Source organism: Taudactylus pleione, unplaced genomic scaffold (assembly GCF_031769625.1).
Source record: "Taudactylus pleione unplaced genomic scaffold, aTauple2 ptg000408l, whole genome shotgun sequence".
Lineage (NCBI taxonomy): Eukaryota > Metazoa > Chordata > Amphibia > Anura > Myobatrachidae > Taudactylus > Taudactylus pleione.
The window spans coordinates 7344168-7360642 of NW_028284810.1; the positions used below are offsets into that span (position 1 = coordinate 7344168).

The following is a 16475-nucleotide window of genomic DNA, read 5'->3' on the forward strand; positions in this document are numbered from 1 at the left end:
AATACATGCCATGTTTGTGGCATCGTCACATCTGACATACAGGACAGAAGTTAGGACAATGCAATGTTAAACCGTTTGGAAAGGCAGATTGGATGTACACACTATACAATTTGCAAGACACTATCCTTCCAATCCACGTTGGAACCATATGTCATACGATACATTGTATAGTGTGCACCCAGCATTAGACCTGCTGTTCATTTTTTATTTAGGTTGCTCATTTTGGGGGAGACGTATCAAACCTAGGAGATAAGGTGGAGAGTTTGTCCATAGCAACCAATCAGCTTCTAATGTTGTTTATCTATGACAGTCTAGAAAATGACAGATGCTGATTGGTTGCTATGGACAACATCTCCACTTTAACTCTCTCAGGGGTTTGATACATCTCCCCTTTTGAGACCTCTCTAGCCATGCCTTTGTAATTAAAGTTACCAATATATATATACTACATTTTGTTAGGTTAACCCCTCCACCACTGTACATTGATGCAAAATAGAGAAGCTTCCTTTAGGTGTAAACACTTTACTTATTTCAGATATGTGATTGGAGGACTGACTTGTCCTATTTTTGAAGTTGTGACCAGACCAATAAGCAGCACCGCTAAATGAACACGTTAGAAGAGCAGCTGCTGTGATTCCTTACTGGAGTGTCTTTGCACGAGCGGAAAGAGAAGTTCTGCAGTAGTATGGCGATGACTGATTTCATGTTGATCAAAGCAAATCTCATCCCTATGCAGTTACGTGGTCCAACTCCAAACGGAAGGAAGGTATATGAGTCTTGTGAATCTTTATTCTCTTTACTGAACCTGTGAATATAAAGGAAAAAATTACTTTTCCTAACTACACTAATAATTTATAACTTGTTAACTCTGAGAACACTGTTATACATGGTTATAAAGGGTTACCAGGAAATCGGCTGAGCAGCCCACTAGTGAGTCCTTAGTAAATGTATAAAATCCTGGACTTGTATGTTTTGTTACAGGGTATGTGAGAAAATAAAATAAAAAACTCTGTTATAATTAACCTTATTTATAGTGATAACATGTTACACAGAGCTGTACAGAGACTGTTTAACCAGAATCAGTATGTACTACAGGCTGTCGGGATGCCTCCTGTCAAAATACCGACAGCGGCATCCCGATGGTTGGTATCCCGACAGGGGTTGGGTAAATATACTTACCCTCCCCCCTTCTCCCCTTAACCCTCACTTCTTGTAGCCTAACCCTAACCTTCCCCATCCCACACAATAAACCTCCCCATTAGTGCCTAAACCTAAGTCTACCCCTTCGTGCCTAAACCAAACCCTCCCCCCTTAGTGCCTAACTCTAACCCCCCCAGTGGTTCCTAACCCTCCCCCCTAGGGGTATCTAACCTCCTCCCCCAAAACCTGATGCTAACCCCACCATGTTACCTAAACCTAACTCCCCCCCCCCCCCCCCCTGTCGGCTAATAGCTAAGGGCGCCCCAAACTTGTCTCGTTCGGGCTGACGTTCTACTGGATTCCAGTGTCGGGATTAAGATGGGTGTCGGTAATTCGACGCCTATCTTAACTCCCGTGTTGGGCTTAAGTCCCGTGTTGGGCTTCCCCCGACGAGATTTAGACCGGCGGCATCATGGCCGCCAGTCTCATAACTACATCCCGTTTAACTATTGACTCAGAGAGACGTAGGGGGTGTAATTACTAATGTTCGGGTTTTTAGAAGTGGAAATGTTGCCCATAGCAACCAATCAGCCCAAATAAATGGCCCTCATACTGCGATACCTTTCAGGCCTGAATTCCTCTGGCTCTGGCCATATGTCAGGGTCACGGTGCAACACGAATGCTGGGATCACCACCACTACTCCTTCTGGGATAGTTACTCCATTGATCTCAGTTGTTTTCTTACACACGCGCTCAATTCTTCCAGCTGCAGGGTACAGGCGCAAGGTTTCAGATATTACCATATCAAGATATTCCATCTGCACCAGAGCATCGTATGTTGGAGGAGCCTGTGGGCAATGTGCACAATTTCAGTATCATAGAATATATAATTTATGTACAATATGTGATCATGTATGGTCAGGGGCGTATTAACAGAGGAGGAGGCCCCCTCCTCTCTCCCCTGGCGGCCGGGAGCAGACGGACACGTCTGACCACCAACCACAGCATCAGTAGACTCTGGGCAATAGTCTGTGCCCAGAGTCTACTGCACATGCTCAGGAAACTGGGGAAATGGCGCGGCCGCCGATTTCCCGGCGATTTTCTCACTGCACTTGCGCAAAACGCCGGAAAAATGGCTGCGGCTGAGTTTTGTGCAGGGCTGAGACACCCGACGCGGGACCTCCAAGAGGTAATATGGGTGCAGGGTGTGTGGTGCGGGGGCCTGTGTGCACCCTGCACCCATTATAGATACGCCCCTGTGTATGGTAGACAGTACTGGTATTTTTGAGAAAAATCTATAATGGTGCACACAAAATTAAAAACACTTTGCTGTGATCTATACAGTTTATACTTTCAAGCACTTTACATATATTATATTGTTCTATCTGCATTTTCCCCCCTCATTAAATAGCAAGGCCAGAATACTGAGTAACAAAGCTATAGCTTGTTTTATGGTTTCTTTTGCCAAAAGAGATGAAGCACCTCTAGCTTCCTCTTGTTATGCACTTAAGAAACCAGTAGGAGGGAGCAAACACTCTCATTATAGCCAGCAAGGTGTTACTAGCTCAAGCAGCAGGCAATCAGCAGCACTTTCCTTAGGACATGATCATCACTCAGTTTGGAAGTGCTGCTAAATGGAATGCACAATGGAAGCAGTTACAGTAGAACACACTTACATGTTAGGAAATATTCTATTTACCTTGTTTGGGAGAATGGAATCTATTTCCTGTTGAAGTTTAGTTTGGACATCAGGGTTAGTGGCCAGATGGTAAGACAGGAACATTAGTGTAGTGCTGGTTGTCTCGTAGCCAGCCAAGATGAAGATAAGTCCCTGAGCCATAATCTCAGTGTCTGTCAGTGCTATGAAACAGATATCAAATACAGTCAGTAGTAATGTCCCTATTTGTATGTGATTCAAAATAACTTTAATTGATTTTATAAACAATGTTAAAAAGCTCATTTAAATTTTAATTCATTTATCATGTATAGTAACAAAGGGATCAGCACAGGGGACAAAAAAACCTGTAGATTGTAAGCTCTTTCTAATGGGGCAGTTTCCTGTTGGATTTTTTAGTTTCAAGCTGCTAGTCGTTCCAGTTTGTCATTTATGCTGTAAGGTGTTTTGTACATTTTGTGACACCATATACATAATAACCCTGTGCATGTATACATAGCTGAAGGAAGTACACAATTACAGGTATCAACTGAATATACATATAATCAGTGCTCAAATTGGGAATTTTGAAGTTGGGGGTATGTAAGTTTGAGTTCAACCCCCCTCTCCAAACCTTAGGGATTTTGATAATAAGAGTCAGCCTCTGCTGCTATCTCAACGCAAAGGTACAGGTTACAATCACAGAAGAGAGGGAAAGATAAGATTACAGGCGGGCTGTATTATTAACATTTATATTAGTATAATTCATAGCTATTTATATAACATTCATTGAACTAAACCATGTAGATTCTTAGGTACATAATTATAATATTGCCACAAGTTGCCTTCTCCAATTTTTGCTACTTTGCTCATTATTCAGGAGTGGTGATCTCCCCTCCAGAGATTACTGTACAAGCAGGGCAAAATTTACTAAGCGGCGGTTTGACTGCGGTTTCTATTCCATTCTAAACCCCGGCGGTTTGGTGGTGGGTTCTATTCTATTCTAAACCCCGGGGGTTTGGTGGCGGTTTTGCAGCAGTTTATAAATGACAGCCCTGTGCTATTCTATTCTAAAATGTGTTTTGACTGTGGTTTGGCGGCGGTTTTGCTTTCTGCAGATTTACTAAGGCCAAAACCGCTGCAAAACTGCCATCAAAACCCATTTTAGAATAGAATAGAACAGGGCTGTCATTTAGAAACTGCTGCAAAACCGCCACCAAACACCCGGGGTTTAGAATAGAATAGAAACCGCCACCAAACCGCCAGGGTTTAGAATAGAATAGAAACCGAAGTCAAACCGCTGCTTGGTAAATTTTGCCCACAGAGTGTTTCTTTGCATTATCTTTTTATCTATGTATTGTATTCTCTAACTACACAATAATCATTATTATAGTCATATCCTTTCTTGGATATTAGCTTTGTGACCACAGGTGGATCCCCATGTAAATGTAATCCCGAGTCAGAGCCTTGTGATAACTGTGACATCAGCCAGCAAGGCTCACCCATTATGCCACACTGCCAGTCTCTTTCGCTATAGCTTGCATGCATTTGTGTGTACAGTAGTTTGAGTACCTTTATTGCTCTGATCACACTGTATAAATCATGTCTTATACCTTTATAGTTATGACTCTCCTCCCCTGATGATGTATCTTGGTCGTTGGTTTGAGAATCCACCATAAGTTGTAGGAAATCTACCCGGTCCTAAAGAGGCAAATTGGTGAGATATACAGAACAATTATGTTGTCACCTTGGATGCCCAACAAGTGGTACGCCCAGAATGGATACAAGTTACCCTTTATTTCTCTAGTTTAGAAAATATCTTTCACAACCATCTAAAGATTAAAATACCTAAGGGTATGACTTCTAAATGCCTTTGGCTCTCACTGCAGGTTATATTAGGCTGTAGGGTGAAGCAGCAGCCAAGCAAGCTAAACAGAGGACCTCAGCTACTCAGCTTTATACAGGGAAGATGTCCCCATACTCAGGAAGGAAAGGCATGGCTTAAAACCAGGCTAATATGATAGAGCTGGGGTGCAGATTACACTTTAAAAATGAGCAGAATCATGTGGGCAGAGCGACCTATGCTGGATGAGCAGGGATTTCCACCGTCGGGATTCCGCTGCCAGGATTCTGACCGCTGGTATTATCAGTGCTGGGATTGCGTACCCAACCCCTTATCGAAAGTAAATGTCGATGATAAAATTTTAGATTTCAAAATGTCTTGATTACTGTGTTGGACATAGGTTGTATAGTACCATACATTTGTTTGAGTATAAAAGAGTCTGTCTAGTGTTAGTTCCTAAGCTTTTGTATTGTCCCATTTTCAAAATTGTTGGAGGACAGAGGCCCACAAACCACTGCTGCCCACTCATGGCTTGTTCCACCACCGGATATCTTCAATCCTAATATTTCCCCAATAAGCGCTTACTTACTGTGTGAATTCCTTTCTGCCGGCTTTCCTTAATTCGTTTTATGGCTTCCTGGAAAAAGTTGAGAACACTCACAGGAAGAAAACAGAAGTTCAGTTTTTCCAGGAGAGGAATAAGGAACGGACACAGCACTGCAAGAAAAGTATACAGAACTCTGTACTTAGGCAAATACTGACTACAGATCCCAGCAGATAAACATTTGTGAGAAGCTCATTCAATAACTTACGTGTCATTAAGAACAGAGGATTGAAAATGGAGAAGGTGAAAAGTTTTCTTCCATTGGTCACAAATGGATCGTTGGGATTGTTCAGTGAATCTACATTTACACTGAATGATGTGCTCAGAACAATGTCCATGCTGTAGCTGCCAAAGATACTAAGAAGATAAATGGTAAAATAGCAATAAAGAAACTGAAGTTACTGAAAGCTCGCTCTTACTATATCACTGATCCATCCCAAGCTCCTTACCTTTCCTCCAACAAAATGGCTTCTGTCTGTAGTGGTGATGTCATAGAAATTCACTTAGCCAATCAAAAGTAAATGTCATCTCATTTACACAGTACTGTGATTGTGCACACAACCCAATTTCCAAAAAAAAAAAAATAATCCCATGTGTATAGTAACAAAAAACATTAATGTATCAGTTGTACAAAAGTCAGTCCACTTTGGGTTCAGATTGATTGTGCACTCTGGTTGTATAAGAACAGCATACAGGTGGAAATATGGGCACTTTCATGTTTCCCTCAAGACATTTGTTAGACCTTTATAGTTCCTGAGATATATATTTATGAACATCTATAAATAATATGTATTTAAACAGTGTATTCTGATGACATAACTGACCGATTATGACCTACAGTATGACATCTCTCCAGTCTTCATTAAGAAAAGTTGGTCAGTATAAAAAATAACACACTGTAAATTATTACAATATTGAGTCACTGCTAAGATCCAAGACCTGTAAAAAGCATTTCTCCCGCGGCCTAGTGCCTTTTTAGGGTTGGGTAAGCAATCCTGGGGTTGATAATGCTGATGACCAGAATCTTGGCAGCGTAATCCTGATGGTGGAAATCCCATCGCATGCACTTAAGTATTCTAACCCTTGCCCCAAACCTACCCCTCCGCAGCCTATCCCTTCCAAGTGCTTAGCCCCAACCCTAATACTCACCGTCGGGAGCCAGGATTCTGACTGCTGTTGGGATTCAGGTGCCAGGATTCTGACCATCGGCATTGTGTGCGCCGGGATGCGACTACAACTACTCATAGGCCTATTATATAAGTTACAGTAGGGCGTACATTTTTCCATATTGCACAGGACATAGGCTTTTTTATACAATTAAGATTAAGTACAGACAAACTAAAACATTTCAGTTCAATAAAGTACCATTTACATATACCATTCAGTTTGACGGCATTCTCACTTAGGTCAATAGAAACGGTTTCTAGGCCGCATACTTACTTCTTCATGTCTATAGACTCTTTGTTACCCACTTTCTTCCACATATTCTTGACTAAAAGTTGTCCATAATTTTGTATTATTGGGAACATCTGTAAGGAATAGGATGACAATGGATTTTATTGTAATAAATCTCTCATCTCAAATATGGAGAAAAACTAGACTTCCAGATTCATATCTGATAGCCTTTCTTAGTAAAGATTGAAAATTCAAATAAAAAAAACAAGCAAACTTCTTCCTGACTTGTTCATCAAATGCCACAAAAGGAATAAGAACTGTGCATCCCTACATAAATGACAACATCTATGGATGTTGTTTTATATAAAGTTGTTTAAAAATACATTTTGAATAATATCAGGAAAACTCCAGTAGCACTTGAAAATCTATTCTATGTCATGAGAATAAATGTGCACAGACAGAGAAGTCCTCTCTTCACTATATCATGTATAGCTAGAACAAAGTAAGCAACCTAGTACTCTAGATCAACCTTATAGATCAACATCAGCCTCCCTCCCCAGGTGTAGGGTCTTTATGTTTTACTGCTTTCTTATTATGCTTGTAAAGGTGTGCTCTGTTACCCATATATATGATACCTATATACTTTACCTGCTTTAGTTTACCACTGGTGAATGTAGGGGACAGCACAGTTCGAATCCTCTTCCACTGATCGTTCTCAGCAACTGACAAAGCAGAGTTCATAGGTCCGTTTAGGCCAAAATTCTAATAGAGACCAAATGTACAAATCAGCATTGTGCGATTGTGCATCCAGACTACACAGAAAAATTGTTAGCATATATATATATATATATATATATATATATATATATATTCACATAGAGGCCAAAGCATAACACATAAATGTTTTGGTCCTATACAGGGACTTTTGTCAAGATTCCGGGACTAAAGTCCCCGATTGGGACCAATTAGGTATCTTGGCAAAGGCCCCTGTTTGGTATCGAAACGTTGATGTGTTATGCTATGGCTCCAACGTGAATAAACCCTGCTGAGTTTTTCAAGTCTGGTGTATGCACCCCTCCGATTTAAGTTTTGCATTTGGGGTCCTAGGACTGTATTTGGATAGTCACCCCAGCAATATTATGACTATTAATCTATGTGAGTGTGGACTATATGGAAGTATACATATGTACTGTATATTGGAACTAAGAGAATTTCAGCTTAGGTGCCTATTTATCAGGCCTCTTTTATCTTAAAGTCATGTGGAACCGGCAGCAGCAGGGTAACCATCAGCTAACACCAGTTCCAGATGGCGATAGCCACTTTCTGACTATGTAGAAGAGGGATCTCCGGCAGCCTCTATGTTCCTCTATAGGTTTTCACTAAATGCCACTAGTGTGTATGTGCACTGTCAGAACAGGCAGTGAAATGATAGTGATAGCTATCACTTCATTGCCCAGTTCTTCAAAGGGACTGCTTATATAGGCGCTGCTGTCTCATAATGTGATTTTCTATTAAAAGCTATGTTAATTCTTTATTGCCACGAATTGGAATGAGTATTCTCAATAATGATAAATAGATCCCTTTAAACTTGATACAGATCAAGGAGATCAAATGAGGAGCATGACAAAGCAATGAAGCACTTTCATTATAGAACGTCTCACATCTAAATACTAGAGTTTGTTAATGGTCACAGTCATAGCAAAATACTGGGGTTGGGTTGAGGTACTGTCACTTACCCTTCTGTTTGTGAATAAGCTGTAACATTCCTTAACTAGAACAGATTTAATAATAACTGGATCCATAATGGCAAGAACTGGCTGTCTACCATCATAGAACCTGAAGAAAAAATAGAAACCATTAGAATCATTTTACAAGGAACACCGCCACTGAGGTATATATGACCTACGACAGTGACGCCATTAACTGCTTTTATTACACATAAAAAGAAGTTGCAAAACAAAATGCAATTAAAAAGTAAGGCAATATAAAGTAACATAGTCATTTAATTATCGGCATACTCAGTGCTTAGTAAGGACTTAGTCAGGTTTATTTATGGGCAGTGCTTAAAGTGGTCCTAGAGAAGTGGTGGAACTCACCGCCCCGCCTCAGTACCTTTTCATTAAAAAGGAAGAGCGCGCGCCAAAAAAGGGGCATGGTCTCAAAAGAAAGGAGCGTGGTTACACAATAGTATTTCCAATTCAAATTATGCCACACAGTAGCACAATCTTAATTCACATTACACTACATAGTAGTGTCCCTTATTCATGTATGACACACAGCAGTGCCCCTTTGTGCCTCTTATACACAATGCCCACAGTAATTGTGCCCCTTATACAATGCCCACAGCAGTAGTGCCCCTTACACATAATACCCACTGTAGTGGTGCCCCTTATGCAATGCCCACTATAGTGCCCCACAGTAGTGGTAGTGCCCCTTATGCAGTGCCCTCAGTAGTGGAGCCCCTTATGCAGTGCCTCCAGTAGTGGTAGTGCCCCTTATGCAGAGCCCACAGTAGTGGTGCCCCTTATGCAGAGCCCCCCTTATGCATTGCCCCCAGGAGTGGTGACCTAATGCAGTGCCGCCATTAGTAATCTCCCTGTAATAGTGCCCCCAATAGTAGTGCCCCCAATAGTAATGCCCCCAGTAGTAGTGCACTCAGAGTAACTACTCAGTACTACTCAGTAATACTGCCCCCTGAGTAATGCCCCCTGTAGTAGTGCATCCTATATTGAAGCCGCTAACACAAAAAAAACACAAAACACCTAATACCTTAAGCCCTGCTCCCGCATCCGCTGCCATCTGGTCCGCCTGGCTGCCCCTCTGCACTATGGGAGAGTCTTGAAAAAGAAAGGAGTGGGAGGTATAGCCAACCACAGAAGACTCTATAAAGAGAGCACTCAAATCAGCAGTTTGTCACCCCTTAATAAAACTTAACCTTTAATAGGATTGTAATAAAGAGAATAAAATTGGACTCACAATCACATATAACAAATACTGACCAATTTAAACAAATTTGGCAAAACTAAGGTACACTGAAATCACCATAGTTGTCATTTCATACTTAAGGCGAAATATTACAAAATTGACATAAATACATCACTAACAAAAGATTAAAAAGTCTTAGTATAAAAAACACCAGGTTCAGAAAAATTTGTCAATAATTGGTCCTTAAATAGGACATAGGATGACCACCGTCACTGTTTGATCCACAATAAAAGAAAACCTTAACGTGAAATAATAAAAGTTGGGTGCATCCAGTAATGCAACTAGGCTCTGCTGTTTCCTCTCATACAATGTAGAGTAGATCAAATGAGAGATCTGCTAGCGCAAACACCCCTTGAAAAAGAGTCAACAGTGATCCACTTCATCAACCCCAATCTCTACTGTTGGTTGTCTTACCAACAGTATTGGACAAACAATGAGATTATTCTCAGGTTGGTATGGGAATCACTGGGAAATAAGAATATTGGGACAATGAAGTCTCAAGGGAGGTGTAAAGAAAAGTCTGGGATAAAGATTCTAACCACAGGCTCTGCTGCTCCTTCTCATATATGTATACAGAGGAGGAGGAGGAGTGAGAGATCTCCCGTGCACAGTAATCCCTTAGAAAAATTAATAAGTGTAAGCAGTGGTTTTCTTCAGCCGAAATCTCTGCTATAGATTGTCTTGCCTATTGGTATAGGACAATAAAAGAGAGGGTTGAAGGGTTGATATAGCCACTGAGAGATTATAGATACAGATAATGAATAGTGGTTAAATAACCACTCTATAACAATTAATTATTGATTGTGTGCAGCAGTGCAGTACTATAATTCCATATTAAAGGTATTTATTGTAGAACAAAAATACTGTACTTCACAGGTTAGACATCTCATAACAATCACTTGTAATTATGATATAAAAATCAAAATTTAATAAAGCATTGGTTTTATTGCTGTGTTTGAGCTTTTCTCCATTTGCTGTTCTTAATAGATTCTCAATAGAAAAAGATCTACACCTGTGCTCCAACCTACGCAAACTTATTCCTAGGTTGGTGGGAGAGAGAAATAGTTTTTTCTGAAGAAAATCAGATTCATACAGAACATGTGGAACAATGGCTGAGATATATTGATGATGTCTTCATAATCTGGAAGGGGAGTGAACGAGAATTCACTGACTTCATGAAGATTTTAAATGTGAATGACTTAAATCTACGATTCACCTGGGAAATCAGCGACACATGTATCAACTTTTTGGACCTTAAAATCTCAAGAGGACAGAATGGCACAGTTGAGACAGATTTAAATAGGAAGAAGACAGCCACCAATAGCCTCCTCCACAAAACAAGCTGCCATTTTCCTCCCACAATTTCAAATCTTCCGAAAGGTGAATTTCTGCATATGAGACGAAACTGCTCAGATGATATTATGTTTAATAAAAGATGTCAAGAACTGACCACTCGACTACACAACAGAGGTTATAGTAATTGGTCTAATAAAAAGGCAAAATATGCAGCACAAAGTACTAACAGAGAACAAATGGTCTTTCCTCATAAGAAAACTATAGATGATGCCAATGAACTTAGATTTATAGGAGACTATTGCAGAGAATGGCAATCACTCAAGCAAATTCTCCAAACTCATTGGCCAATCCTTCTCAAGGACCCAGATTTGAAACAACATCTTGGTACCCAAATCTCCATGAGTTGGAGACAAACAAGAAATTTAAAAGATCAACTAGTTCACAGTCATTTTATTAATACTCCAAAAAGAGAACCCAAACTGACAGGTACATATCCATGTGGAGAGTGCAAAGCAGGTAGCTATATAAAAAAAAACAATATAGTAAAAGATAGGTTTGGTAAGGATATAACCATAACAAGCTTCATGAATTGCAAAGCAATAGGAGTCATTTATTGCGTGGAGTGTACTTGCGGGAGTAGATATGTAGGCATGACTACCAGAACTCTGAAGATACGGGTTTTAGAATATGTAAGTAATATTAAAAATGCCAAAATGGATCTTTCAAAAATGAAGAAAATCACCTCAGTAGCGAGACACTTTTTGCACAACCACAATGGAGATCTGAATCATCTCAAAGCCTTTGGTCTTGAAAGGATAAACCTGGGTATTAGAGGAGATCTTAACAATACATTACTGAAAAGAGAGACTCAATGGATTTTCAGGTTGGGAACCCTGACACCACAGGGTCTTAATGAATACAACAGTTATAGTGCTTTTTTGCAATGAAACCTTAAAATTCCCTACATACTTTTTATATATTTTAACTTTATTTAATCTATTTACAATTTGTGTGAAGTCACTATTAAAAAATAGTTTTAACTCTTTTTTTTACATGCTAATAAGATTAATTTCAAACTTAGCGATATACATACAGTAATATAATTAAGGTATTTTAATTAAATATAACATGAGTGTTATAACCTATTTTATCTTATTATTATACTACATTTTATTCTATCACTTACACATATGAACATAGGCCCTCATTCAGAGCCGTACGCTCTGAGCAGAGCGCACGCTCTGAATGAGGGCCGGCCTCCATAACTATGGAGCGTCCTCCTGGACGCTCGTATAGCTGTGGGTCACCACCCACAGCCTATACGAGCGTGCAGTTTGATGGCCGCGATGGTCTTGACCATCGCGACCATCGAAACTGCGAGCCGGAGCCTGCGGTTGAGGTTTTCAACCGCAAGCTCCGGAGTGATTTTGGCTCTATCAGAGCCAAAATCACTCCCACTGACATCACTAGTGATGTCAGTGGGCCGGCTTCTGACGGGAGGCGTTCCCGTGGGAACGCCCCCGTCAGGGAGGCACGCCCCCGGCACGCCTACCAAAGGGGGCGTGCTGTCAATCAACATCGACAGAGCATGCTCAGTGCACACCATCGACCCACTTGCGAGCGGACAGCCGCTTGCGAGTGGGTCTGAATCAGGCCCATAATTCCTTATTTTACGTTTAATTTCCCCAACACATTATATTTTGCACGTCACTATTTTACATAATTTTAATTATTTAACAAAATTTAACTATTGTCATTCAACATCAATTTTCACATTATATTGATAGGACACGTTATCACATTGGTTCACATTATTATTATTATTTCACATATTGTGACTACCCTCACAATTATTAGATTTTTATTATATCAAATGTATAAATTTTAAGAATGTATATATTTTTGGTACATGCAGATATTAATTATTAATATTTCCATATATACTTTTTAATAATAGGAGGACATTTCATATATGTATTTCTTTGTAAATCCATCTGTAGGTCACATAATGAGGAATCTTAATAACTTCATAAATAAATATATATATTAAAAAAATATTAATTAATTTAGCATATGGACTCCTTTTCCGTTTTGATTGATTGATATTAACATATGTGAATATATATACAACAATGTATTGTCACTTTTACAATAAATTATATATACTCTATATAATTCCATATGATCAAATAAATCATAATGGCTAGTTATGAAATGTACTTATCAAACTAATTATTTTGCATTTCAATTATTTCATTTATTTTTTCACTGTATAAACAGCAGTAGTTCTCCCTCTAATTCGCTATATAATAATGCATGACACTTTGGCCCTCATTCAGAGCCGTACGCTCTGAGCAGAGCGCACGCTCTGAATGAGGGCCGGCCTCCATGAAAATGGAGCGTCCTTCTGGACGCTCGTATAGCTGTGGGTCACCACCCACAGGCTATACGAGCGTGCATTTTGATGGCCGCGATGGTCGAGACCATCGCGACCATCGAAATTGCGAGCCGGAGCCTGCGGTTGAGGTTTTCAACCGCAAGCTCCGGAGTGATTTTGGCTCTGTCAGAGCCAAAATCACTCCCACTGACATCACTAGTGATGTCAGTGGGCCGGCTTCTGACGGGAGGCGTTCCCGTGGGAACGCCCCCGTCAGGGAGGCACGCCCCCGGCACGCCTACCAAAGGGGGCGTGCTGTCAATCAACATCGACAGCACGCCCCCTTTGATCAGACACAACGAGCGAAGGACTTTCCTTCGCTCGTCGCGTCTGGCGTATGCGCACGACGGAGCTCCCTCCGTCGTGCGCATGCTCAGTGCACACCATCGACCCACTTGCGAGCGGACAGCCGCTTGCGAGTGGGTCTGAATCAGGCCCATAATTCCTTATTTTACGTTTCATTTCCCCAACACATTATATTTTGCACGTCACTATTTTACATAATTTTAATTATTTAACAAAATTTAACTATTGTCATTCAACATCAATTTTCACATTATATTGATAGGACACGTTATCACATTGGTTCACATTATTATTATTATTTCACATATTGTGACTACCCTCACAATTATTAGATTTTTATTATATCAAATGTATAAATTTTAAGAATGTATATATTTTTGGTACATGCAGATATTAATTATTAATATTTCCATATATACTTTTTAATAATAGGAGGACATTTCATATATGTATTTCTTTGTAAATCCATCTGTAGGTCACATAATGAGGAATCTTAATAACTTCATAAATAAATATATATATTAAAAAAATATTAATTAATTTAGCATATGGACTCCTTTTCCGTTTTGATTGATTGATATTAACATATGTGAATATATATACAACAATGTATTGTCACTTTTACAATAAATTATATATACTCTATATAATTCCATATGATCAAATAAATCATAATGGCTAGTTATGAAATGTACTTATCAAACTAATTATTTTGCATTTCAATTATTTCATTTATTTTTTCACTGTATAAACAGCAGTAGTTCTCCCTCTAATTCGCTATATAATAATGCATGACACTTTGGCCCTCATTCAGAGCCGTACGCTCTGAGCAGAGCGCACGCTCTGAATGAGGGCCGGCCTCCATGAAAATGGAGCGTCCTTCTGGACGCTCGTATAGCTGTGGGTCACCACCCACAGGCTATACGAGCATGCATTTTGATGGCCGCGATGGTCGAGACCATCGTGACCATCGAAATTGCGAGCCGGAGCCTGCGGTTGAGGTTTTCAACCGCAAGCTCCGGAGTGATTTTGGCTCTATCAGAGCCCAAATCACTCCCACTGACATCACTAGTGATGTCAGTGGGCCGGCTTTTGACGGGAGGCGTTCCCGTGGGAACGCCCCCGTCAGGGAGGCACGCCCCCGGCACGCCTACCAAAGGGGGCGTGCTGTCAATCAACATTGACAGCACGCCCCCTTTGATCGGACACAACGAGCGAAGGACTTTCCTTCGCTCGTCGCGTCTGGCGCATGCGCACGACGGAGCTCCCTCCATCGTGCGCATGCTCAGTCCAGAACATCGACCCACTTGCGAGCGGACAGCCGCTCGCGAGTGGGTCTGAATCAGGCCCTTTGTCACTAATTAAACTTAGAAAATGTTACTGATTTCTACTGATTGGACATATGTTTCTTCACTATGAGTCAATTTTACTACTTACTCATGACTAGTTCTCATTGGTCAGACCACATGCCACAATGACGCAACGGCTGCATTTGATTGATTCCCGCTACTAGAAAGAGCAGGAGAACCAGGAAGCAGCACTTCCAGCTGATCTCCATGACCAAGCCACACACAGGCAAAACGCGTGTCGGATTCGGGTGCCCCGTGACTGCGCAGTACGGGACACCCCAGCACCAGGTTGAGTCACACCATTCTTATACTGTATACTTCACATATGGAGCAGTAACTATGCACAGAGATATTCTATCTTTTTGCTAAATTAAGAGATGATACACATGCTTCTCCAGGGCTTGTAAAAGAGAGTATACCCCTTTTGTTGCAATAACTCCATTTATGTTTTCATGATTTCAGCAATATAATATTGGTCTTGGTTATTTATGCCATATCGCAGGGTTGCTACAAAGTGATGTTTAACCTATGATATACCATAAGGATATGCTATTCTCTATAAAAGCAAGACATGATATATGTACATATCCATGGTTAGTAAAATAAGATACATCACTTGCTTATAAGACCTTGCCCATGCCCCATTTCTTGCTTCACAGCAATAAAACCAATGCTTTATTACATTTTGATTTTTATATTTTAATTACAAGTGATTGTTATGAGATGTCTAACCTGTGAAGTACAGTATTTTTGTTCTACAATAAATACCTTTAATATGGACTTATACTACTGCACTGCTACACACAATCAATAATTAATTGATATAGAGTGGTTATTTAACCACTATTCATTATCTGTATCTATAATTTCTCAGTGGTTATATCAACCCTTCAACCCTCTCTTATATTGTCATATACCAATAGGCAAGACAATCTATAGCAGAGATTTCGGCTGAAGAAGAAAACCACTGCTTACACTTATTAATTTTTCTAAGGGATTACTGTGCACGGGAGATCTCTCACTCCTCCTCCTCCTCTGTATACATATATGAGAAGGAGCAGCAGAGCCTGTGGTCAGAATCTTTATCCCAGACTTTTCTTTACACCTCCCTTGAGACTTCATTGTCCCAATATTCTTATTTCCCAGTGATTCCCATACCAACCTGAGAATCCTCTCATTGTTTGTCCAATACTTTTGGTAAGACAACCAACAGCAGAGATTGGGGTTGATGAAGTGGATCACTATTGATTATTTTTCAAGGGGTGTTTGTGCTAGCAGATCTCTCATTTCCTCTCCTCTACATTTTATGAGAGGAAACAGCAGAGCCTAGTTGCATTATTGGATGCACCCAACTTTTATTATTTCACGTTAAGGTTTTCTTTTATTGTGGATCAAACAGTGACGGTGGTCATCCTATGTCCTATTTAAGGACCAATTATTGACAAATTTTTCTGAACCTGGTGTTT

The 16475-nt window shown here is 40.2% G+C and overlaps 1 protein-coding gene across 1 annotated transcript in view; it reads right to left on the reverse strand.

Moving 5' to 3' along the window:
• LOC148506300 (cytochrome P450 3A24-like) overlaps window positions 1–16475 on the reverse strand; it is a 56293-nt gene that overhangs the window by 2103 nt on the left and 37715 nt on the right. Inside the window, exons 4-12 of the mRNA XM_088446948.1 lie at window positions 8373–8472; window positions 7285–7398; window positions 6682–6770; window positions 5450–5598; window positions 5227–5354; window positions 4408–4495; window positions 2840–3000; window positions 1762–1988; window positions 643–805 (exon numbers count right to left, since the gene is read on the reverse strand). Coding sequence (XP_088303074.1) covers window positions 643–805; window positions 1762–1988; window positions 2840–3000; window positions 4408–4495; window positions 5227–5354; window positions 5450–5598; window positions 6682–6770; window positions 7285–7398; window positions 8373–8472 — 1219 coding nt within the window. The remainder of the gene's footprint in view (window positions 1–642; window positions 806–1761; window positions 1989–2839; window positions 3001–4407; window positions 4496–5226; window positions 5355–5449; window positions 5599–6681; window positions 6771–7284; window positions 7399–8372; window positions 8473–16475) is intronic.